Genomic DNA, 27,454 nt, shown 5'->3' on the forward strand with positions numbered 1-27,454 from the left:
TTGAGATATGAGGATCACAGTTGGCAGTTTGCTACCAAGCCGGGCAGCAAAATCTATGAGACTCTTATCTCTAATTAACCAGCAAAACAGCCAGAAGTGGAGCTGAGGCTCCAGTGGTAGAGTGCTAGCTTTGAGAGAAAAAGCTAAGGGATAGTGACCAGGCCTTGAGTTCAAATGCAGAATCAGCAAAAGAATGAGAGGGGGGAGGGGAAGGAAGAGAAAGAGAGACAGACAGAGAAAGAAAGAAAAAGAAAGAAAGAAAGAAAAGAGAAAGGAATGAAAGAGAAAGGAAGGAAAAGAAGGAAGGGAGGAGGAGACGGAAGGAGGGAGGGAGGGAAAAAGACAGGAGTTTTCAGATATGAACTTAATAATGCATTTATTAGTATGTTGATAATACTCTGTTAAAATTTCACTAACTAGCCAGACATTGGTGGCTCATGCCTGTAATCCTAGCTACTGAGGAGGCTAAGATCTGAGGATCCATTCAAAGCCAGCCCAGGCAAGAAAGTTCATCAGATTCTTATCTCCAATTAACTATCAAAAAGCTGGAAGTGTAGTTGTGGCTCAAGTGGTAGAACACCAGCCTTGAGTGAAAAAACTCAGTTCAAGTCCCAATACCAGCACATAAAAAATGAATAAAATGTAAAATTCCTGTAGATTTTTAAGATAGACCAAGGTTATTCCATGTTTCCTGGGGTGAATGCTGCAGTTTTTGTCTGAGACTTGTTATAATACAAATGTATTATAGTCTCCGGTTTTCTTGAACCAAAGGGAAATCATTTGCCCCTTGTTATGTGACCTTTATGTGATAGACACTCAGAGGTTGGAGGTGTGGCTCAGGTGGTAGAGTGCCAGCCAATGAGCAGAAGTGTAGGTACTGAGTTAGAGTCCCAGTGGCAGACAAAAAGAAAAGATTCTCAACTCAATGTTGGGTTTTATTCTGATTTTCCCATTTTTAACAATACAATGTTAAAAACTGTGTGACTGAATCATATCGGTAATACATTCCTTTTAGAAAATATCAAAAATTGAATTCCTGAGGGAAATTGTCAGACTCTTCTTTAAGTAATAAAAGGAAAAACTAGGAGCTGAGTGCTGCTGGCTCAAACCTAAAATCCTAGCTACTCAGGAGATCTAAAGATTGAGGTTTGAAGCCAGCCTAGGCAGAAAAGCCCATGAGATTCTTACCTCCAATTAACCACTAGAAAACTGGAAGTGGAACTGTGGCTCAAAGTGGTAGAGCACTAGCCTTGAGCTGAAGAGCTCAGGAACAGCATCTAGACCCAGAGTTCAAGCCCCACAACCAATACAATCAGTTGCTCAATTCTATGGGGGTATTTTTTGGCTATACACTGTAGTGTACTCTCCTGGGTATGAATGAACATACATATTCTCCATCACCACTTTATTAGTGGCATGAGTACTTACTGGTTTCTATTGTACTTAAGAATGTTGCACATATTTTGATTTTTCAGGATTGTTAGAGCTGTTGTCCAAGACCTAACTTGTGTTTTGAGATTGTATGCTTTTTTGGCCAGTCTATTCAAATAGGCTTCCATTGTACCTACCATGTTGGGAGACATTTCATTAGCTAGTTAATGGATTCTTCTTGAATCTAAATTTACTATCATCTAGTTGGTAATTATTTAGAAACATAGGGCAAGAACTTATTGTTTAATCACCCATCTACTAAGAGTTCCATAAAGCTCACTTACCATTGAACATGACTTCCATTTCCAGTCATAAAACATTCAATTTTTTTTATTGAAAACTCAGAATTTTATATACCTAGAATGTAGAATAAGTTAGGACCACAAGAAATATAACCAATGGTAACATCTTCATAAAATCCTCCTGTAAAATATTGACTAATGTTTGGTGAGAATTCTGACAGACTTTTTCTTTAAGCCATAAAATTTTTATTATTTTATACATAACTTACAATATACATAATTTATAATTTCCTTGCATTTTAAAATCAATTCCATGTTTGTTTGTTTTTTATTTTTTTTAATTTTATGGGGTGGGGGAGATGGGGTGTAGTCCCTGAGCTTGTTTTGTGTTCAAAGCTACCACTGCAACTTGAGCCACAGCTCTACTTTCAGCTTTGTGGTGGTTATTTGGAGATGAGTCCAAGCTGGCTTCAGCCTCTCATCCAATTACAGCGGGGTTAGGAGGGAGAAACTGGAGAAAATGAGGGAATAGGTAACACTGTTCAAAAAGAAATGCACTCATTGCCTGACTTATGTCACTATAACCGCTCTGTGCATCACATTTATAATTTTAAAAAAAGAACTTGAACTGTGGATGTGTCAAAAAAGCATTTTTTGTATTATATAGATTTTTGTCTTAGTACTAGAGCTTGCACTTAGGGCCTTGTTTCCTTACTTGGCTCTCTTGCTTACATCTAGTGCTCTACCATTTGAGCCATGCCCCCAGGATGGCTCTTTGCTGGTTAGTTTGGAGATGGAGTCTCACTGACTTTTCTGCCCAGGCTTGTTTCAAAACATTATTATATAGTTCTCAGCCTCCTGAGTAGCTAGAAATTACATGTTTGAGCCATTGGCAGTATTGCACTTTTTTGTTAGTGAGTTGAAATGTCTATATTTCAAAAGAATAATTTTAAAGTGCACATTTCCTTGACATTACTATATTCATGAAAGTGTATAATCATTACCTCTGTACAAACATACTTTGGATTATTGCTTCCACCTGAAGACTACTCTTGAATGCCAGAAATGCAATTTACCTATTAATTTATGCAAAAACTAAAGATAGGTTCTTATCTCCATTTTCAAGATAGAAAATTAATGTTCAGATATTTATCTTAATGTATTATAATTGCCACTTACTACAAATACATTGCAATTTATTATAAATACACTATAATCTATTGGAATTTTATCACAATTTATTGACAGGATGTGTGGCTCAGTTAGAATAACTCCATTTCAAAACCTATGTCCAGTTCGTCTTTGGTGCTACACAAACCTTCATTCCTGGTGAATTTTATTAGTAAAGAAACTAAGGAGGTAGCCAATAATTCTGTGTTCTGGGAAGCATTAATATCATGGCTAAATGAGTATTTGATTGCAGGGAAAATATATGTAGTTAAGTTTGCATACTAGAGGCTTCTATCATACGTTTATGTGTTTTCCCCAGATTAATGCATTGGTTGCCCCTTCTAGATTGTGATTTAGCCTCCGCCTGTGGAGATAAGCTCTTGCCTTTGCTATGCTACTTCTCAACCCTGCTCCCTGCTTGCAGGTATGCATCTTCTGTGAAGGATGGGTCCCAGTACTTTGTCCTCTTGATTGTCACCGATGGCGTTATCTCAGATATGGCTCAAACAAAGGAATCCATCGTGAACGTAAGTTGTGGGCTGAGCAATGGACAGAATAGGGCCACTTGGATGAGAAGAGGTTGTGTTTTAGGTGGCTGGAGGTGGTGGATTTTGGGAGCTTGCTAGAAGCTTCCAGCAGGGGAACACAGTGACTCATCTAATAAAGTATCAGGGAAGGTCAGGCTCTGACGTCATGGCCAAGTTCAGTGAGGGTGCACAAGTGACTTAATAGAGAAAGTAAATGCTTACACGTTTGCTGCAGATTGAATTCTTAACCTTATCTAGACAGGTGCTACTTCTGTCACGTTAATGCTTGAGGAATGAGGTGAGAGACAGACAGACAGACAGACAGAGACAACAGACAGAAAAGGCAGCATCACCTTTCTGTGCGTGCATGTATTTGTTTTGCACTGATTGGTCTGATCAACTTGAATACTATTTTTTGACTTCACAGAGATCATTATTTTCCAACGTTCACATTCCAGTTTTTCGAGAACTCTAGTGGCTAATTCCAATTTCTGTAGAATTGAAAAGGAAGTAGATTTGATTTCAGAACCACCCTGCTCCTTAGAATGCTTAGTTGTGTGTTCACAGCCAGGCACTGGCAGCTCATGCCTCCTAACCACTAAGGGAGGCTGAGATCTGAGGATCACGATTTGAAGCCAGACAGGCAGAAAAATCCATGAGACTGTTAGCTCTAACAAGCCACCAAAAAAGCCCAAAGTATAGCTGTGGCTCAAGTGGTAGAGCACTATCCTTGAGCAAAAGAAGCTCAGAAACAGCTCCCAAGCCCTGATTGCCAGCCTAGAGACCAACACATACACACACACACACACACACACACACACACACACACACACGTACATACACACAAAAGTTACATAAATAAAGGGCATATTGAGTCTCATACATTTTAATAATACAGAAAAATATAATTAGCTATTCGATGTGAGAAAAAGGAGTTACATATGGAAAAAAATAAAAAGATGAATACATTTTATAGATTTTTCAATTTTTGTTATTATAAAGATGATGTACAGAGGATAGTATAGATTTTTTTAACTAAGCATATAAAAGAAGGGGGCTATAAAGCTTACATGTTTCTTTAAATGTTTAATTGGTTCTTTAAAAAAATTGTGCTGGTACTGGGGCTTGAACTCAGGCCATTGTGCTCTCACTTGGCTTTTCGCTCAAGGCTGGTGCTCTACCACTTGAGCCACAACTCCACTTCTGGACTTTGGGTGGTTAATTATACATAAAAGTCTTGTGGCGGGGCTGGGAAGGTGTCTCAGTGGTAAAGCGCTTGCCTTGCATGCTCGAGGGCCTGGGTTCAATTCCTCAGCACCACATAAGCAAAAAGAAAAAAGCCAGAAGTGGCACTGTGGCTCAAGTGGTAGAGCGCTAGCCTTGAGCTGAAGAGCTGAGGGACAGTGCCCAGGCCCAGAGTTCAGGCCCAACGACCGGACCCCCCCCCCCAAAAAAAAAGTCTTGTGGACTTTTCTACCTAGGTTGGCTTTGAACTTTGATCCTTTGATCTCAGTCTCCTGAGTAACTAGGATGACAGACGTGAGCCACTGGCACCTGGTTGTTTATTTGATTTTAACAGTGTGTTGCATTTGTCTCAATTTCTTTTTTGGCCAATGCCATGAGTTTGCCCTTAAGTATATGGCATTAATAATTTAGGCTTAATTAACAGGACGTCACCCACTGCAGAAAAGTTATTCATAATCTACTCAGAACTGAGATTGGCTTTTCTTTTTTTTTTTTTTTTTTGTCGGTCGTGGGGCTTGAACTCTGGGCCTGGGCGCTGTCCCTCAGCTCTTCAGCTCAAGGCGAGCGCTCTACCACTTGAGCTACAGCGCCACTTCCGGTTTTCTGGTGGTTTATTGGAGATAGGAGTCTCACGGTCTCTCCTGCCCGGGCTGGCTTTGAACCGCGATCCTCAGATCTCAGCCTCCTGAGTAGCTAGGATTACAGGCGTGAGCCACCAGCGCCCGGCTTCTGAGATTGGCTTTTCTAGGGTGCTTTCCATTCTTATTGTTTAATTATTTAAGGTAAGAATGTAATTTAAGTGATACCATAAGGGAAAAACATATTACAAAATCAAATATTTAGTCTCCTCCTCCATTTCAGGGATCCACTAATACATAAAACTAAAATAACTTTTATAAACACCATTGATTGGAATTTACTCATTTGGTGTGCAAATGCCATTTTCTCATCATGGATAGAAATGAGGCAGAGACTGGCACTATTACTCCCTGAATCTATTACTGCTTTCTCCCATTGACAACTGATAGATTTATGGGATGCGAATATACCAAAGATGCTCACAGTCAGCTCAGGAAGGCTTGGGCTGAGCATAGCAAGCCAGGGTACCTGCCCCTCACTTTCAACTTGATTTTATGTGACAAGATAAGTCTTAAAGAATGATCTGCAGCAGTAGGAGAAGAAAAAAGTGCAATCTATTATTCTGTATGTAATCTTGAATATGTTTAAAAAAGCTCTTTGTTGTTGTTGTTGTCGGTCGTGGGGCCTGAACTCTGGGCCTGGGCGCTATACCCTAGCTCTTCAGCTCAAGGCTAGCACTCTACCACTTGAGCCACAGTGCCACTTCCAGCTTTTTCTGCATATGTGGTGCTGAGGAATCAAACCCAGGGCCTCATGCGTGCAAGGCAAGCACTCTACCACTGAGCCACCTTCCCAGCCCCTATAAAAGCTTTTTAATGATCATTTATTGGAGTTTATCTTAGTAAATTTTAATGAACTATAGTTTAATATTTTTTGAGTAGGTCTGCTTCTCAAAAATCTTGAAAAGAACAAATGCTTAAGTACTGTCTGTGACCAATATGAGAAGAGTCAAAATATTTCAGCAGATTTATAGTATGTATCCATTGAACTACTTCTGAGAACATTTCAAAGCTCTACATTATGATCTAGTGATAACATTCTTGGCATTTACCCAGAATATTACAAGTCAGGATACAGTAAAGTCCCTTGAGCATCCATGTTCATTGCTGTACTATTCACCATAGCCAAGTTATAGAAATAGTCCAGGTGCCCCTCAATGGATGAGTGGATAGTAGATTTAGAATATGTGAGATACCTGGCACTGGTGGCTCACACCTAGCTACCTAGGAGGCTGAGATCTGAGGATTGTGGTTCAAAGCCAGCCCAGGCAGGAAAGTCTGTGAGACGTTCATCTCCAATTGAACTACCAGAAAAAAGTTAGAAGGGGATCTGTGGCTCAAATGGTAGAACACTACTAGCCTTGAGGGAAAAAAAAAAGCTCAGGAATAGTGCCCAGGTCCTGAGTTCAAGCCCCAGGAGCAGCACAAACATAAATAAATAAATAAATAAGCAAGTAAATAAACACCTGAAAGCTGGAATATGTGTTGTCTTAGCAATGGTGGAATTTAAGGAGATGAGGGATAGAAAAATTGGAGACTGGAAGGGTGGGTAAATATAGCCATAATGTTCAGTGTACACATGTGAAAATGGAAGCAAGTAACTTAAGGGGAGGGGTGGCGGGGCTGGGAGAGATGGAGGAGAATGATGGAAGGGATGACATGGATCAAGATGCATTGTACTCATAGATTGACAGGTTGAATTGAAACCCCTTTGTCCAACTGGTTAAAGATAACTTTTTACACCGATGTTTATGAACAGCTTTGAGAACATATCAAACGAAACAAGATATTTGAGGAAAGGTGGCAGAATGCAGTCCTAATAGTCAATGTATTTATATAGAAATATACCTAGAAAACAGAGGATGCATGGGGTTGGGAGAGATGGGGGAGAATGATAAAAAGGGGTGACATTGATCAAGGTACATTGTACTCAGCTACATGTTGACTAGAAAACTCTTCGTTTCATTACTTAAAGATAATAAAATTATAACACAAAAATAGGAATGCTTTCCTCTTTTCTGAAGAACTGAAGTTCCTAACTGAAATCTAATTGTGTTATTATTTTAAAGGCCTCAAAACTTCCAATGTCAATAATTATAGTAGGTGTTGGACCAGCAGAATTCGACGGTGAGTAATAAAGTTTCACTAGTTTCCCTAGGGAGTTTGGGTCGTGATAATGACCCTCTAAGTTTCTGTCCATTTTTCCTATGTAGAAAGATGTGATTGTTCAAGTTTCTATACATTGTCCATGTAGAAATGCAGGAGAAATATGATGCTATATTAAGATGAGCAGATTAAAAGAGACTGAGCTTAACCTGGTTGTCATATGCTTGTAACCCATTTGCAATCTCAGCCTCCAGAGCTTGAGGCAGGAAGCTGGAATATAGACTGGGCTGCATAGGGAGATTCTGTCTTTAAATAAAAAAAGAGTGAGATGCTGTGAGTCACCCCTGTAATCTCAGCTATGGAGGACGAATGAGATCTAAGGGTCAAGGTTCAAAATCAGCCCCAGTAGGAAGTAGAGCTGTGGCTCAAGTGGTGGAGTATCAGCCTTGAATAGAAAAAGCTAAGGGATAGTGCCCTGGTACCAACACACACACACACACACACACACACACACACACACACACACACACACACACACACACACACACACACACACACACACACACACACACACACACACACACACACACACACACACACACACACACACACACACACACACACACACACACACACACACACACACAGCTTGTCATTTAAATAGGATATTCTCCCTCTTGCTGAGCGTAAAGATTAATTCAGTTTGTAGCTAGCTGTTTCATTTGAAATAGTGCTTCAGAATTTTTCAGACTGACAGAATGATAAATTGCATTTTAGTTCCTGTGTCTGTAAACATGCTCTGCAGTCACAAGAATCTTTAAAGATGAGTGTTCAATTAATAAACCATTACATTGTGAAAAGAAGCGTTAACCTAAGTGTACTATGCTAATGTAGTAAGTTTTCAGGCCCTGGCCAGTTGATAGGCATTAGCTTGATGAGTAAAGAAGTTCTGTCTTGTGAAAGGGCAAAGCCTAAAGGAAATGGAACTGACGAGCTAGAATTTAATGAAGCCTTATATAATTATGTTAAATTAGCTCACTGAGCACTTCTCTGGGGCTCAGACAATGTTCAAATGCCAATTAGGTGGCAGGTATTTGTGTAACTTGTAATCTGGATATAGTTTTTTTATTTTGTTTGATCGGTTGTGGGCCTTGAACTCTGGGCCTGGGCACTGTCCCTAGCTTAATGCTAGCTAAGGCTAGCTTGAGTCACAGCTCCACTTCCAGTTTTCTGGTGGTTTATTGGAGATAAGAGTCTCACAGACTTTCCTGTGTGGGCTGACTTTGAACCTGGATCCTCAGATCTCGGCCTCCTGAGTAGCTAGCTTCTGTCTGAGGTAGTCTGTGTCTGTGTACACAGCCTCTCCACCCTGTCCTAGCCAGACCAGCCTCAGGCCTATGGTAGATGGTCCCAGACATCTTTATCAAACTGCTTTTCTTTCTTTCTTTAAAAATTTTTTTACCTTTAAGTAGTTCTACAAAGGGTTTCAATTCCACCTGTCAGTTTATGAATACAGTGCATCTTGATCCGTATCACTTTTCCATCATTCTCCCCCATCTCTCTCCGCCCCACCCCTCCCTCAAGTTACCTGCTTCCATTTTCACATATGCACTCTGAATATTAGTACTGCATTCTTCCATCTTTCCTCTCTCCATTTGTCTGCCCTGCCCCACCTCACCCCTCCACACACCTCAAGTCCCAGCTTCCTGGTGTTCATTTTGTTCAATTATATGATAGTGGGTCAAAGGAATCCTCTGCTCATACCACACTTCAGTTAATACGTTTGTGTATATATGCATATGGCCCTGTATATGTTTACATATATTTATAAATTTGATTGAACTTCTGCATATGAGAAAAAATGGTCCTTGGTCTTTCTGGGCCTGACTTAATTTTTGCCCAGGTTCATCCATTTCCTTGAAAATGGTATAATATAATTCTTATAGATGGATGAGTAAAATGACATTGTACTGGCTTTAAGTGGCCGTTATTTTATAAACTTGTTTTCTCTGCTCTTTGGACATTTGTAATGTTAGTCCATCCCGGGGAACTCCCTCTGAGCAGCTATTGCTTGATTACATAGTATTCGCTTGGTTGAATTTTTTATAAACAATGACTGCTTATTTAGTCTAGTACTTTTAAAATAAGAATAGTTTTAGAATCTTTGGAAAATTACCAGGTAATATAGGCACATAGTAAGATATTATAAAATAAATAGCTAGGTAAGATATATCTTATGTATAAATTATGCACAATAACTAACACATAATATATAACTTACATAATATATTATTAAATATATTATACACAATATATCTTATATATTAGATAATATAGATCACATATGCATTATATAAAAAATGTATGTCTTATATAACATGTTCTGAGAAGTGAGGCTCAAAGAGACAAAATACATCTGTTATATATAACATATACAAGATATATTATTGTAAAGGTGTAGCTAAGATATTAGTAGCCAAATATAGAAAATTATCAGCCAGGTTTGCCTGATTTAATCATCAGGCCCCAGCCCCTGGTCTTTGTCCAACTTGGATTGTTCCAGATTCTATGCTTGGCTGCTCTTCTCTTCATTGTCATTATATTTCCGGTTTCTAAAGCAAAACTTCACCTCCCCTTGAATGTCTCCTGCTGCGTCGCTGGCAGTCTTCCTGTCTGAATAGTCTCATCCACTTGGTTGCACTTCAGATGTGAACTTCAGATCTGCTCTCTGGAGTTTTATTAAGGTGTCATCTGTACTGTGGCTTGAACTCAGACCCTTGTATTCTTTCTTAGCATCTTCAATCAAGGGTGGTGGCTTCTCACTTCAGTCACAACTCCCCTTCCAGCTTTTTGCTGGATAATTGGAGATAAGACACTTATGAACTTCCCTGCCGGGCTGGCTTTGAACCTTGATCCTCAAATCTCAACCTCTTGAGTAACTAGGATTATAGATGAGAGCCACCAGCACTGGGCCTTGTTACAGTTTTGTGGTATGATTATTCATGATTTCTGAATCCTTGAGGACAAATATATATATATATATATATGTATATATATATATATATGTATACATATATATATTCAGCAATCAGTCCAATTAGCATATTAGCTTTATATCAGTGTACAGCTTTATCATTGGGATTAAGCAATGAAAAGAAGCTGACTTTTGATACAGTACATGCTTCTTTAAAATACTTTTCTTCTTTTCCTGTTGAAACTCATTTCTCCATGGTTAAGAGGAAAAGGAAAAAAACGTTTAATTTTAATATTAAAAAATATGACTTACAAATGGCAATTCTATCAGAATTTCTGAAGACTTCCAACCCTACCTTGGAGAAGGTTTTCGTACTTCATATATTGACAGACACAAACAAAAACTGAAATCCAGTATAATAGATTGCTACAGCTAAGCATAGCCATACTCATCTATGCATCTTTCTTCTGGCTTCTTTCGATCCCTCTTCTTTTTTCCTTCCTTTCTTTCTTTCTTTCTTCCTTCCTCCTTTCCCTCCTGCTCTCCCTCTTTCATTCCCTTCTTCCCTCTCTCGCTCCTCCTTCCCTTCTTGCCTCATTCTGCCTTATTTTCCATTTGTTTTTCTGTCCCTTTCCCCTCCCTTGCTCCCTTTTCCACCCCTTCTCTTTCTCCTTCACTTCCTCTACTTTTCTCTTTGTTATCTCTCTTCTCTCACTTTCCCTCCCTCTATTTCTTCCCCCTTTTTTCTTATTTCTTTTCATTCCAAATGGGATCTACTTACATAGTCCAGGCTGGCTTCAAACTCATGATCTTCCAGCCTCAGCCTTCCAAGTGCTCAGAATATAGACATGTACCACTATGCCCAGCTTTACACCCACACATTTTAAAGCAGGACAATGTTGTTTGTCTGTGCAAGAAATGCACTATTTTGCAATCCTTTGAAGGGAGAAGAAAGGAGAACAAATGGTTAGATTACTGGGTATTCCTGTGAATTTCTATAATTTAATCAACCAGCTTAAAGTGCTCTTGATACTTTTCCCTAGTGTTTTATCAGTTCTATATATAGTACCTTCATTAAGAGGAAAGATACCCAAGCAGGATTACTGTATCCTATCAAAGGCAATGAGTGACATTAGAGCAGCTTCTGGTGGCCTGCTTTGAGCCAAGTGAGGGGAAGGGGTGAATGCAAGCGTTCTCTGTAATGTCTTAATGACTAGAAAGTTGGTGCCTGTCTCTCACACACTGTCTCTTTGGTGAGGGTAATGGTGGAGAAATGGAGCTCACGATCTCTGTCCCCTGGAGGCCAGATGGTCTGAAAACTTGAGAAATGGAAATGATTCATCTGCCTAATTTAGTGTCACCCCCCAATCCCCTCCTCTCTCACTGGAACTCTGGGCCTTGTGCTCTCACTTGGCTTTTTTGCTCAAAGCGCGCTGCCATTTTAGCTACAGCTCCACTTTTGAATTTCTTGTGGTTATTTGGAGATGAATCTCACAGACTTTCCTGCCAGGCCTGTCTTCAAACCACGATCCTCATATCTCAGCCTCCTGAGTAGCTAGGATTACAGGTGTGAGCCATCAGTGCCTGGATTCATATCATCTCTCTCTTATTGCTCTCAAAAGAATACATTCCAGTTCTTGCTGCCTGCAACCTTTTAAACTCAAAGGATATGCTTAAAAAGTGGGAGATATAACATCTCATCCGATGCAAGATTATCTGCATTGCTATCATTTTCTTCATCAATGAGAATGAAGTGCTCACAATGACCAGTAGAGATTGTAGAGGCTTGTAGAAAGGGAGGCCAATAGTATTATTCCCACTTTAGGGGAGCGTAATTACTGTGATTTGTGAGTAGAGGAGGGAATAAAGGGGAAGTTTCTGTGATGGCTAGGAAGTCACCATCGATTACAAATAATTAGTTCTCAAGGTAATATGAAAACTGTAAAGGAAAACCTAGATGAAAACACCCACCCACTGTGCCAGTCCTGGGATTTGAACTCAGGTCTTCCTTTTTGTACTTGGCGTTTTCACACAAGGCTTGTTCTCTGCCATTTGTGCCATACCTCCACTGCTAGCTTTTTACTCGTTCATTGGAGATAAGAATCTGTTGGATTGATCTGCCTGGGCTGCTTCAAACAGATCTCAGTCTCCTGAACAGCTAGGATTACAGGTGTGAGCCTGTAATAGCGCCTGGCTACTATTGGAAATATTAGATCCTTCTATTTACATCCTCATGAAATGGGAGGAAAAAAATTAGGTCTCATATTTTGAGTAAGCTAATGACCTTATTATTGGCAGTGCTCAGTTATAATGTACATTGTATATCCAGGCAGATTGCAATTCTGTCAGTCATGTGCATTAGCAAAGTTCCAACCAGAGCACTCACTTGTGAACACGTATAGAAAGATACAATAGAAAGCAATATTTTTAACTGAAATACATTACCCAAGGACTGAAAAAAGTAGCAAAAAGGTATTGATGGTATTCTGGCCAAGGGATAGTTAGCTTTTCAGGAGTTGAAGAGGCAAGTGGTTCTCTTAGAGTCTGGCGAGCATCATGCGTGTACAAAATGCATTATCAGTAGTAGAATTATACTTTAAACACAAATTAGACTCCCTCATTTCATTAATTATTTAGAGGATTCTCACCGAAACTTAATAAGGTGTCCTTATTCACAACACAATGTTACATGTCACCAGCTGTCCCATTTTTAATACAGCATTACCAAATACTAGCTCATCTCACAGTGTGCAAGTATTCCTTAACTAAATACATATATATACTTTACAAAATCACATCTTAACCAATCGTTGACAGGATAGAATAAATGCACTCATTTTATAACTTATTTATAAAGTGGGAGATCTGGATGCACACACAGCTCCATTGTTTTTTCAATAAGAGGGAAGTGCAACCTGTTATTGAAAGTTCCATGGCGATTTCTGTCAAGGCTGTTCAAGTAGAAAGGAAACAAATGTGAATTTAATGAACGAACTGCACAATAAAGTCAAACAAGTTAAAAACATATAGGAGGTATAAGCAAATGTGGTCGTAATACTCAATGTACGTATGTGAACATGGAAGCAGGCAACGCGAGAGGGGTGGGGTGGGAGAGATGGGAAGAATGATGGGAGGGTGACATTACTCACATTACTCCCTGACAGGATGAATTGAAACCCCTTTGTACAACTAAAGATAATAAAAGTATTTTTGAGAATAAGGACAGTATAAAAATTACAGTATAGAGAGAAATAGTGAAAGAATGTTTCATAGTACATTGGATCTGCCTACCTGGGTTTCAAACGGTCAATAAAGGTCATGGTTCGTTTTCTCCTATAGGAGTCATGAGTAGAATGAAGATAGCCGTAGACTGTTGGTCATCACCCAGAACCTGTTGTGCATAATACCTAATGATTTCTTCTTGCCTACAGTTTTAGTATTTGACTAAGGTAGATGTACTGATGAGTCATTTTTCATTCTCAAGCAATGGTCGAATTGGATGGGGATGATGTAAGAGTTTCCTCAAGAGGAAAGTATGCTGAACGGGACATTGTACAGGTAAGACAGTTAAAATAATAGTCCTTTTTATTCATTGTGAAGAGTTCGTGTCTGTTCCTATTTGTAAATAAGCAGATTAAGTTGAAGTCAGGCATTTTAGGTACTGTTAACTTAGTTGGTTCATACCTCGTGAGACATGTTAAATGAGAGGGCCTAGAACCAACATTCAGTCACTTTTATCTTTAAGCTCACCACATATAAGTGCTATTGCTTATGAATTTCTCTTCCCATTTTACTATTATCAGAAAATATCCTTAAGATCCTTCATGAAATTAGAAGCTTGGAACATAAATGGAATTGTGTGTGTGTGTGTGTGCGCGCGCGCGCGCATACACTGTGTCTGTGTCTGTGTGTATGTGTATGTATGATGGTACTGGGTCTTGAACTCAGGCTCTTAGCTTTTTTGTTCAAGGCTGGTGCTCTGATACTTGAGCTTCTGGCTTTTTGGTGGTTAATTGGGGATGTGTCTCAGACTTTGCGGCTCTGGCTGGCTCCAAACCTGGATCCTCAGGTTTCCTTTGTCCTCAGATTTCAGCATCCTAAAGCTAGGATTACAGGTGTGAGCCACCAGTGCCTGGTTTCATAATGGAAATTTTCATTAGCACTGTTTATTCATGTTCATTATTTAGTCCCCAATAAAAACTAAATAAATTTCAGGACAGCTGTGGTATACACAAAATAAATACATTTAATAAAACAATGCATCAAAATGATCATAGCTATTTTCATATTTTCTAGCATAGAAAATGGTTAGAAATTTTGAGAAATAGATCTTAAAACTATAGTATATATGATATGATATGTAATCCATGTAGTACAGATTGTATTTGATATATAAAATTTGCACAGAAGAAATTTTAGAGTCAAGAAAAATACCTAAGTAAAAGACTTATTGAGAAGTAAATAGAAAGAGAACAGTAATGGAAGCACATTCAAAATGTAAAATTAAAAGTGAGGAGTTATTTTAATTGCATAGTTTTATGAGTGCCTATACATTTTTAGAATTCCAAAAGAGAACAAGCTACAAAGTATATCTTTTTTCAAAAAGGACAGAAGAAGGCTCAATTGCAAATATAAATTGAATATAAAGGTTTTGATTTCTAAACAGTGGCTTTTATATCATCTTAAGTAATCACCTTTCTGTGCATCCATAATATAGCTTTTGAGAGAATGTAGCCAGGTGCTAGTGGCTCATCCCTGTAATCCTAGCTATTCAAGAGGCTGGGATCTGATGAGCTCATTCAGAGCAAGCTGGGCAGGAAAGCCCAATGAACTAGCAAAAAGCTGAAAGTGGAGCTGTAAGGGTTAGAGCACCAATCTTGAGTGAAAGCTCAGGGGCGGCACCCAGATCCTGAGTTCAGGCCCCAGTGCTGGCACAAAAGAGAGGAGAGACAGAGAGAAATAGTGACACACAGAGGGAATTGTTTTAATAAAGAAATGATCTTTTTTTCCATTTTTGTCATGCATGTAATTCTAGATTTCTCAAGTTGACAAATGAAAGTTCAGGGTTCTAAATATTAGTATGTAGCTGTTTAGCAGAAAGATGGGGATAGTATAATTAAGGAGTTTGTGGGGGGGGGCTTGGGGGGGTTGGTTTGTTTTCTTTTTTTCTTTTTTTTTTTTGGTTAGTACAAAAATTGAATTCAGAGCCTTAAGCTTGCTTGGCTTATTGGCTTGACTGGTGTCTAGCATTTGATCCATGCCTCCACCCCATGATTTTTCTGGTTACTTTAGAGAGGGAGTCTTGGCTTTTGTGCCCAACCTGGCTTCAGATTTCCATCCTCTGGATCTTAGCCTACAAAGGACCTAGAATGCTAGATGTGAGCTACTCGCACCTGGCTTGAGTTTTGAATATTATACCAAATTTTTAATACTTTCCAACTTTTTACATAATGATGTTTAACTCAGCTGAGTGTTTTGTATGGTATTCGGGCTGAGAGACATAACAGGACTTCCCTCAATCATTAATTAACCTTAGGAAGCACGTATTTTGATTAATACTTTGCAAATGCAAATATGAAGCTCCATTCTCCTACCCATAATGCACAACTAATGAGCTGGGACCCTGGGTTTCATCCTAAAAATTACTTTAGTTCTAAACATGGCATTTGAGATTCTCCATGACTTCATTCCAGTTTTCCTCTTTTACTATAACTTATTCAAACATAACATGCTTTGTTGAAATAAATTGGCTGACTTTACATCTCACAATTTCCATAATTCTTGTTTTTTTTCTTTTTACTGGGGACTTGGATCCAAGGACTGGGTGCTGTCCCCTAGTTGTTTTGCTAGAGGATGGTTCTCTACCACTGAAACTACACAACTATTTAGGCTTTTCACACTGGGATCCTCAGATCTCATCCTGCTGAGTAACTAACTTTTCAGATGTGAGCCATTGGTGGAAAGTTTCTATTTGGAAACTTCCTTCTAGAAAGCGCTCCTAAAGCCTGAACTCTCCATACCTGAACTCATTTTCTCTTTCACTTTGTCTTTATATTGCTTAATTTGTTCTAAAAACACTGCTTGTTTGTTTGTTTTTTTGTTTTTGTTTGGTCGTGGGGCTTGAACTCTGGGCCTGGGCACTGTTCCTCAGCTCTTCAGTTCAAAGCGAGCACTCTACCACTTGAGCCACAGTGCCACTTCCGGTTTTTCTGGTGGTTTATTGGAGATAAGAGTCTCATGGATTTTCCTGCTTGTGCTGGCTTTGAACTGAGATCCTCAGATCTTGGCCTCCTGAGTAGCTAAGATTACAGGCATGAGCCACCGGCACCCAGCTACTACTTGTTTTTTGTTTTTTTGTTGTTGTTGTTTTGTTTTGTATTTAGTGCCAGTCCTGGGGCTTGAACTTAGGGCCTGAGACACTGCCCATGAGTTTTTTTGCTCAAGGCTAGTGCTCTACCACTTGAACCACGGCTCTACTTCTGGCTTTTTGGGATGTTTAATTGACAATAAAACAATCTCATAGATGTTCCTGCGTGGGCTGGCTTTGAATGTATATCCTCAGATCTCAGCCTCCTGATTAGCTATGATTACAGGCATGATCAACAGGTACCTGACTACTGCTTGCTCCTTTGTCTTACAACTGTTTACATATGAATAAATTAGTCTATGATTAAAAATGAGTAAAAGACTCCTGCCATGTTATGTAAATCCTTAAATTGCTAAGTCCAAATTTCCAAGAGAGTTTTGACTCCAAACCCTCATCCTTACTCTCATAAATGCACCATTGTCAAAGGCAGAAATCTGAAGCAGATTGTGGTGACTGATTTCCTTTCTCACAGTGGCTGACAGTATCAACAGTCACATCAGTTCTGGTTCCAGCCATAACTAATACTTGTCATTATCTGATCTTGTTAAGGTAATTAAACTGTGTCCACTTCCTTCTATGTAAATTCAAAATATGGATAAGGCAGTTGGGAAAATCAGATGTGATCTGTTATTGAGTCTTCAGCTGAATACCATTCAATAATTCAGCGACAATGTCTTCTAGTCCAGTGCTGGTTGTTCATGACTGTAATTCTCGCTACTCCAGAGCCTGAGATCTGAGGATCGAAGTTCAAAGCCAGTCAGGGTAAAAGTCTGAGACCTTTATCTACAATTTACCCCCAGAAAATCTAAAGTAGAGCTATGGCTCAACTGATAGAGCGCTAGCCTTGAGTGAAACAGCTAAGGGACAACGTCCAAGACCTGAGTTTGAGTCTCCATACTAGCACCAAAACAAATGAATGAAACAAATCAGTGTCTTCAAGTCAGTATCAGTTGTAATTTTTTTCTAAGTGATGAATTTATTGAAATGCTTTGAGTGTACATTTTTTATTTTATTTTTTACCGTTATTATAAAGGTGATATAAAGTGGGGTTACAGTTTCATAAGTCAGGTAATAAGTACATATCTTTTTGACAATGTCACCCTCTCCCAATTTTTCCCTCCAGACCCCGCCATCCCCACAAGTTGTAAAGTGTATTTCCAACACAGTGTCTAGTGAGTGCCACTGCTGCATTTACTCACCCTTTGTCCCTCCATTTCTGTGCTTCTCCTTTCCTTCCCAAATCAGATAAACTTACATACAAGACAAAAGTTACAGAAAACAAAAACAGTGACAAAGGAGAAAACAACGACAAAGTAACAAAATACCTCTTCTTTCCATTTATTGGAGTTAATTTCCATAAATAACATTTTATATAGTCATATGCACATAACTATTGAGCCTTTATGATCCTCTCCTAAGAATATACTCTTCTGGTCTCACTGTGTGAAAGTCTCTAGAGTCCTGTATAATTATCATGTCCCAGTGTATTTTTTGTCTTTTACCATCAAATGTGTTTACTTGTAGATTTATAGACACATTCTAGTTACATTAAATGAGGTAAACTGCAATCTATGTTGGTTTTTTTTTTTTGAGTCTGACTTACTTTGCTTAACATATTTTTTCCAAGTCTTTCCATTTCCTTATGAATGACACAATATCATTCTTTCTGATGGATGAGTAGAATTCCATTGTGTATATATGCCACATTTTCTTGATCCCTTAGTCCACTGAGCGGCATCTGGGTTGATTCTCTGTCTTGGCTAGGGTAAACAATGCTACATATCTATTCACTAAATACTGCAGCACTCACCTTCATCAGTTATTATAGATAAGATTGGTTACAAATAGTTGAATGGGAGAGGAAAGGCACATTTTATGTTGGGATTTCACAGTAGCTGGACATAAAACAATATCATCTGCCTGGTGTATGAGAACTTTCTGTTGCTTCCAGATGCAGTCTCACAAACTTTCCCTATAAGCAGTAAGCAGTTCCCAGATTGTTACACTAAAACTTCCCCAACTTATTTTCTTAAGTCAATACATGCACAGGCTTTTTGCTTGTTTGTTTGTGGTATGGATTGGCCCCATGTATAAACCAACACTATTTTTTCTTTGATTTAATAATTTTGAAATTATTATACATTGTTCTGATGCTGATTTCACGCAGCCATGTAGCCTCTGGCCAGCTTATCATTTCCTTAAAAAATTATATTTAGACCACATTTTACATTAAGGGGAGAATAATGATCTTGAAAGCTTACAGTTGAAAAATCACTAATGGATTTCTGCACAGTAGGAACAGTCAAACAGAATAGAGCCAAAGAGGAACTAAAAGCCCATTTGGCCAAACAGATTCAAAACTTGTTTTGCCAATAGACAGAACCAGCCAGTAGAGCGGACCCATGGGCTTATTTCTTTACACTGGTGGAGATAGAAACGAAGATGTAAAATATCACAGATATCATAGGTTCCATATTTTCTATAGAGCCAAATGTACACATTAGTATTCATTATATGACTGTGTTAAATTAGTAGGAAGGGAAAATTGATTTTTCTCCTCCTCCTCCTCTTCTTTCTCCCTTTTCTTCTTCTCTCCTCTTTCTCTTCTCTGTCTCCATCCTCCTCCTATTTCTTCTTTTCTCCTCCTCTTCCTCCTCCTCCTGTGTGCCAGTACTAGAATTTGAACTCAGGAACTATGCTGACCTCTACCTTTTTGCTCAAGGCTGGTGTCCTAACCACTTGAAACACAGCTCCACTTTCCATCTTTTGCTGGTTATTTGGAGATAAGACTCTCACAGACTTTTCTTCCCGGCTGGCTTTGAACCACAATCCTCAGATCTCAGTGTCCTGAGTAGTTAGGATTACAGGTGTGAGCCACCAATTAATTTATGATCCATATGCCTTCACAGCACAGATGAAATTTTTTTTAGCAGGAAGTCCCCAGATACAAAGCTCAGAAATGACATGTTAAGCAAGAAAAAAGCAAAGAGTGGCCTTACAGGTTGAATGGGAATATCTAAAAGGAGAGGGCTGTAAGCCATCTTTCAGGAAAAATGAGGGCATATTTTTTTTTTCTGGAAACTAGTATTTGACACTAATAAAAGGGAAAGAGAAGGAAGATCAGTTTGTCATGGTCATTTCTCACTTGGGAAATGATTGAGAGGATTTAGATTTTGTGAGTAAAAAGTTCTCACACTGAACTATAGTTTTGGGCACACTGGTTGAAGGTGACAGATTTTTCAACCTGACCTTCACACCCTGTGCCTCATCTAATATTCCCAATTTAAAGGTGACATCTACTCCCATCCTTGGCTGAAACCTAGGATTTCTAATTTATGTTATGTGTAAGCAGGTTTTTATTAATGAGAAGAATGGTGTGTACTTTGATAACACTGAACACCTAGAGTTTTGACATTATAGGATATCACAAAATTCTTAAAAATAAATTTTAACTTCAATTTTTATTTTATTTATTTAGTGCTGGTCTTGTGGCTTGAACTCTGGGGCCAGGTACTGTCTCAGAGCTTTTATGCTCCAGCTTGGTGCTCTACCACTTGAACTATGATTCTGGCTTTTTGAGTGCTTAACTAGAGATAAGAGTCTTATGGACTTTCCTGTCTGGGCTGTCTTCAAACCTTGATCCTCAGATCTCAGCCTCCTGAGTAGCTAGGATTACGGACATAAGTCACTGGTGCCCAGCTTATACCTATTTGATTTGCTAAAAATTTAACTTGCGTTTTCTGTAACAACCTGCTCATTTCTAGACTCCCTTAAACCATCTGCTTCTTACAAGCACATTTTGAGTAATTGTTTGAATCAAAAGCAAAAACATTTTGTTAGAAGAAACTTTACAATAAGAGTTGTGAGGAAGTGGCGCTGTGGCTCAAGTGGTAGAGCGCTAGCCTTGAGCTGAAGAGCTGAGGGACAGCACCCAGGCCCAGAGTTCAAGCCCCACGACCGACCAAAAAAAAAAATAAAAAGAGTTGTGAATGTTCTGAATCTCTCTTTCTCAGAAGAAAAATAAAATGACTTAGCTCAGTTTTCAAATGTCCCACTCAGAAATTGTTCAACTTTCTAGAATGTCTTCACTGTACATTCCCAAACTGTCAGAAGAGTAACAATTCCAATCACTTGCTTCACAAATCACTCACTGTCTCCCCAAGGGAAATTAACTAATGCCTTTAAATAACTCAGCATTTACAACTTAAGTAGCCATTATAAATATGAATAGAATCAGGCAATCTGTTGCCAGAGTATAGTGTTGAGCTGCTAAATGATCTTTCATAAATGCTTATATAACACCAAAGTAATCAGTTAGTGGTGCGTGTGTGTGTTTGTGTGTGTGTGTGTGCGCACGTGTGTGCGCGCATGCATAATGATATTTGAACCCAGGGCCTAGGTGCTATCCCTTAGCTCTCTCCCTCAAGGATGGTGCTCTACCACTTGAGCCACATCTCCACTTCCGGTATTTTGCTGATTAATGGGAAATAAGAGTCTCCCAGATTTGTATGCTCCAGGCTGACTTCATACTTCAGTCCTCAGATCTCTGCTTCCTTTTTAGTTAGGATTAGAGACATGAACCACTGGCACTCTGCTCAGAGTAATTATTTTTATATGATGTGAAAAAAAAATTCAATAGAAACCACACCACAAGCTCATGCCAACATCTTCCTTTTACTTTCCCAATTCAGAAATACGAAAATATTAACATCTGGACTCTTGACTGAATATTTCATTCTCCTGATGGGAAGGGACCATATGAGTTTTTCCATGGCCATATGATTTGGTATTTGCGCAACAATCGAACACTGAAGAGCAGGGCTTAAAGGAATATAACTGAGGGATCCAGCACTATAATAAGGAGGGTGAATTAGTTAGAAGAGTATGCACCTATGAAAGTATCAAATGAAAACCCTATTCCACTATTAATATATACTAATAAAAACGTGAAATAAAGACAGTATGCTTAGCTCTCTTCCATAATATGTGCTGTTTTTCACTGATTGTACTACTTGGTAATAGTTTTGCATAATCAATTCAGTTAGGTGTTGATAGGAAACAATTGTTAAAGGGTTAAATGGGCCTTCCTGTGTGTCATCAGCCAGGTCTGAGAATCCCACATGACAGAGTGCATGTAGTGATGTTGTATGCGTAACCCGCACATGAGTTATTTGCAAACTAACCTAGAAAAGAATTGCATCCCTTTTTAGGTAACGTATATATTAGAAAGATTTAGTGAGGCAGGTGTTGGTGACTCACTCCTGTAATCCTAGCTACTCAGGAAGCTGAGATTTGAGGAACACAGTTCAGAGCCAGCCCAGGCAAGTCTCCAGTTAAGCAGCAAAAACCTGGCTGGAAGTGGAGCTGTGACTTAAGTGACAGAGTGTCAGCTATGAACAAAAAGAGGAAAAAAGAAAGAAAAACATGTCAGCAAGAGGCCAAGGCTCTGAGTACATTTGGGAACTGTCGTATTTTTTTTTTAGATCAACGTTTTACAGATTCAGTATTTTTAGATGCATAATTGTTTTCTCATCTCACGATCACCCTGAGCTTCGCCCCCAAATGTGTGCCGATGTTTGTGACATACCCTAGGACTCACTAAAGTCTCTGACCTTTCCTCAGTTTGTGCCATTTCGAGATTATATCGACCGAAGTGGAAACCATATCCTGAGCATGGCCAGACTGGCTAAAGACGTCCTGGCTGAGATCCCAGAGCAGTTCCTGTCCTACATGCGGGCCAGGGGGATCAAGCCCTCGCCCGCGCCTCCGCCCTACACCCCTCCAACGCACCTGCTGCAGACCCAGATCTGAGCGCGTGCCCAGGTCGCTATGGTTACCGCCCCCGGTCGCTATGGTTACCGCCCCATCCATCAAAGCCGCGGGTCCATGCTGTGCGCCTGGTGCTCCCTTGTGAACCAGAGAGCCGAGAGACTCTTCTCAGTTTGGTTTCAGAAGTACTAGTTCGTGTGCTTCCTTGGATCCAAAATTACATTCTCCTCCTAAACCAAAACTGTAAATATGGCTGTTTGTTGCATGAGCAACAGGGGAAACACAGTGGCTGAAAATCTTGAAATCAGATGTCTTCTCTGAATCTTTCTTTCTTTCTTTTCATAGAACAGCTAATTTCCAATGTATTCGTTGGGAAAAAGCACAAGCTATGTTTTCAATGGGAATATTGTCCCCGGCTGCTATATGTGTAGGAGCAGTCTCTCTGTATCAATGTTTACATGTTACTAACTTTTTAAATTTCAATACTTTTATAATTGTTCTTAAGAAGAAGAGTTTTGAATATTCAATCCTTTGTCCTATACATTGCAATAGTGATACTCACATTAAGAGCAATATCTCTTTGAATGACTGTCTGGACAAGTAAAATTGCAAAGAAGGGGGGAAAGTAAGAAACTTTTCTTATTTCTTACTGAGTGAATTTTCTCAAGGAGCCACATCTGCTTAGGGATTAATTTCTCGGTTAAGTTTGCCAGGTATGGGAATTTTTAGCTTAGCAGATAGGTATCCTGCCAGAGCAAGCATTTTTTTTTTCATGGAGCTTGGATTCTAAATATAGACTGCAGTTGGTTTATATTTTGCCACACAGCGAAGTAGATGAATTCAAAAGTTGAACACCGTGACCTATCAATGCACAGAAAATACTTCTTCTACTGCAATGCTATTTAGAAAGATGACTACATGAAATCCGGAACATTTACCTATCAACCATGTAGCAGATGTTTTAAACTTTTTATTCCCTTCTATATTATGTCTAGATATTTTAATTCAAAGGGATACTGGCTCTCTCAATTGGGATTTCTTGTTATCACCCTTTCACATTGCCACACAGGGTGTACTGACTGGAATCTTCTGTGAAATTCCCAATGTAGTAGATAAAACCATGTGACTTAGTGCACATTTGTGAAATAATCTACTCTGACATACTGACCTGCCTGTCCACAATTCATTATCAAGAGTTTTTGCATGTACAGTTTTTACAAGAATTATGGTTTTGTGAAGTTGCGTCTCAATTCAAGCATTTCTTTAGCACAAACAGCCTTAAATTCTCACAGAATTCCTGGAACTGATTGTGAATTGCCTTCAAAATATAGAAAAGTGTATCTTATTTTTCTTTTTGTGTTAACAATGTCAATGGCTTTGTAATATTTTTTTCTTTACTTACACCTTATTTCCTACTTGATTTATTTCTACTGTATGTTATTCTGTTTGTCCCAGTTTGACCTAGGGTGATTTTTATAAGCATGAAACTATTTTACTGAAAAAACTATACCCACATATCTTACAGAATCTCTGTTACATGACTGTAATACTCAATTGTCCGTTTTTAAGTATGTATGAAAATCTTTAAAAGGATAACTATTTGCACTGTAAATTTCATATATGAATGACATGGGGTATGAAGATTTCCTGATTGTAAATATTTATGTCCATCTGGTTTATTAATCTATTCATTTTTTAAAATTTGTCTTTATTTGTCACTCCAAAAAATCCCCTAAAATAAATAAGATCAATATTCTTTTCTTTTTGTGAAACATCAATTGTTTTTCTTTGGACTGACTTTGAATGATTGATGTATATGCTTTTATTTAAATAATAAAGCCAAGTGCTGGTGGTTCATGCCTGTAATCCTAGCTAATCAGGAGGCTGATATCTGAGGAATGCAGCCTAGGCAGAAAAGGCTGTAAGACTCTTGTCTCCTATTAACCAGAAAAAAAAGTGAAGTGAAAGGGTGGTTCACATTGTAGAGTGCCAGACTTGGGCATAAAAACCAAGTAAAAGCTTATAAAAGGTGGAGGCCCTGAGTTCAAGTCCCAGTGCTGGCACAATAAATGAATCAATGAATGCATGGATGAATAGTGTTGCCAAATCTAGTGGAAGCTAGTGCTAAGAATGAGACAACCTTGGTTACCAATGTTAAACTTTGTGGCCCCAAGAATAATAATAAAAAAATTGGAGGTTAACTCCCTATGTAAGATTAAAAAGTAATTAGGTCTGGTCTCTTCACTAAATAAATGAAAAAAACAAAAATGAAAGTAACATGTGATTCATGCAAAAATAACTGGGAAAAGGGAAATCATTGCCATTGTAAAAATATTTTTTGAAAATTCCAGGAACAAATGCTATAAGCACAAACACATACCAATAGTTGCCCCTATGACCTTAGTACCAGAGAGACATTCTGGTGAAGTCTCATGGCTTCACAGCAGTGACGCTATGGCTCAAGTGGCAGAGCACCACCCTTGAGTAAACAAATGAAACAAAGTGAAACTCAGGGACAGCAGACTCTTGAGTTCAAGCCCCAGGACTCGTCCAGGAAAAGGAGAGAAAGGCCACCTCTGCCTTTATGATCACTTTGCAAGCTCTGTGCTCTCATTGTGAGGCTCCAGCTTTTCTGTGTGTGGAATATGGCTCCCACAGTGAATTGACACATTGAATAGCGACAGCCAAGAACTTGCTCCAAATGGTGAGAGCTTTAAAATCATATCTCAATAGGAGATATCCAGCTGAAATACATTCTTTGTGTGGACAGTTTGTTTTCCTTTCTGATGCCTCTTTTTGTTCAAATTACTGAAAGTATAATCTCACAATACAGTTGGAAGAGTAAGAAACTTACAATTGAGAAAATAATTTCTTAAGGTGGTGCTAATTAGAAGGCATTTGTGGATGAGATTAGTCACCTGCACCTTTTGTGAAATCATGCACTTTAAACTTGACTTATCTGTATATAATTAATGAGGAAAAAGCACATACCTCGATATTCATAGATAATCTCAGAACTGCCAACTCAAATATAATAAACGTATCCAGATGTGCACACCTATAATCTCAAGAGGAAGAGAGTGGGAGGACTGTTATTCAAAGATAGCTTACACAAACAGTTAGTGAGCCCTCTGCCAGGCACTGGTGAGTGAAGCCAGTAATCATAGCTACTCAGGAGGCTGAGACCTGAGGATCACAGCTTGAAGCCAGCCCAGGCAAGAAAGTTCAGTAGACTCATATATAATTAACCACCAAAAGGCCAGAACTGAAGCTGTGGCACAAGTGGTAGAGTTCCAGGCTCAGAGTTTATGCCCCATTAACTAGCACAAAAGAAAGGAGGGAGGGAAAGAAGGAAGGAGGAGGGAGGGAGGGAAGGAAAGGGGGAATAAAGAAGGGTGGCAAGGAGGGAGGGAGGGAGGGGAGGAAAGAATGAAAGGGCAGGGAGGGAAGGAAGGGGCTGGAGGGAAAGAAAAAGGGAGGGAAGGGGAAAAAAGGAGAGAGAAGGAAGAGGGAAGGAAAGATGGATGGAGGAAGGAAGAAGGGAAGGAAGGAGAGAAGAAAGGAGGAAGGGAAGGAAAGGGAAATCCCAAAGACTTTAAATACTGTTCTCCTCCTGATCCTCTTCATGCATATTATCGATCATTTTGTCTCCATGCTGAACTGATGGTCTCTCATTTAATCATCTTTGTGTATGTTCACAGCCAGTCACATGATACCAGTTTCCATTGCCCCTCAAAAGAATATCAAAGCTTTCCAGTCTTGAAACATCACTTTTCCCCAGCCAATGCAGGGCTGCCTGGAGCTCAGCCCCAGTGCTCACACTATCCGTGAGTGTTCACTTAAAATATCTTTTGCCTTTTCCAGCTCAAGCACTTAACTCATTTTTTCACTTCAGCTAACCGTAACCAGCCCCTTCTATGAACTCATCTTTGCATTGCATCTCAGAATGCTCACTGCTTCCCCTCATTTGTGTGTGTGTGTGTGTGTGTATGTGTGTGTGTGCGTGCACACGCACACCAATACTGAGGCTTGAACTCAGGACCTGGACACTGACCCTTAACTATTTTGCTGAAGGTTGGAACTTTACCACTTGAGCCATAGCTCCATTTCCACCTCCCATTGATAAACAAATGTACTTTATATCTGGGGCATCTTGTATCCCTATCCTTGGATTGTATGATGTAAATGGCACTTTTAAAGTGCTTCCCAATTTAATGTGAAACTAAAGAATTTAACCATGTAATTAAACAATAGCAGATGACTACATCACTGCTTCCCCTCCCACTTCTTTTTTGATGTTGGTACTAGAAATTGAACTCTGAGGCTCACACTATCCCTTTGTTTTTTGTTTATTTGTTTTTGCCCAATAGTAGTATTCTACCACGTAAGCCACAGCTCTGCTTCTGGATTTTTGTTGGTTAATTGTAGATGAGACTCACAAACTTTCTTGCCTAGTTTGGCTTTGAACCTGTGATCCTCAGATCCCAGCCTCTCCTGAATAACTAGGATTATAGGTGTGAGTCACCAGCACCCAACTCAATTGCTGTTTTTAAAATTCTCTCTTCCATCATGCAATACAGGACCAGAAGGAGAGGTAGGTGTGAAGAGATGGTAACAGTTGAAGACAAACACTGGTAGTAGGCTTAGAACACAGGCTATTTTGTTCCTCATACTTAGTAAACACAATTAGGTGGATTTGGGCACTTTTATTATTGTCAAAAAATGAAATAACAAATTTAAGGAGTTTGGAGGTTTGGGATTTTTAAAATTTATTTTATTGCTAGTACTTGGGTTTGAACTCAAGTTCTGAACACTGTCTCTTTGCTTTTTCACTAAGGCTGTTGCTCTGCCATTTGAGATACACTTCTATCCTGGGGTTTTTGCTGGCTAATTGGAGATAAGAGTCTTGTGGACTTTCCTGCCTGGGCTGGTTTTGAACTGCAATCTTCAGATCTTAGCTTCCCAAATAGCGAGTATTACAGGCA

General features: G+C 39.1%; 1 protein-coding gene across 2 annotated transcripts in view; it reads left to right on the plus strand.

Annotated features, from left to right (window-relative positions):
* The window catches only part of Cpne8 (copine 8), a 158,849-nt gene extending 134,608 nt beyond the window's left edge, over positions 1 to 24,241 (plus strand). For both annotated transcript variants that reach the window (XM_042677716.1, XM_042677717.1), the window contains 4 exons: positions 3,268 to 3,370; positions 7,323 to 7,380; positions 13,818 to 13,891; positions 22,323 to 24,241. In XM_042677716.1, coding sequence (XP_042533650.1) covers positions 3,268 to 3,370; positions 7,323 to 7,380; positions 13,818 to 13,891; positions 22,323 to 22,511 — 424 coding nt within the window. In that variant the 3' untranslated portion in view covers positions 22,512 to 24,241. The remainder of the gene's footprint in view (positions 1 to 3,267; positions 3,371 to 7,322; positions 7,381 to 13,817; positions 13,892 to 22,322) is intronic.
* The last annotated feature ends 3,213 nt before the right edge of the window (positions 24,242 to 27,454 follow it).

Source organism: Dipodomys spectabilis, unplaced genomic scaffold (genome assembly GCF_019054845.1).
Source record: "Dipodomys spectabilis isolate Male_0828 unplaced genomic scaffold, ASM1905484v1 ptg000039l, whole genome shotgun sequence".
NCBI lineage: Eukaryota > Metazoa > Chordata > Mammalia > Rodentia > Heteromyidae > Dipodomys > Dipodomys spectabilis.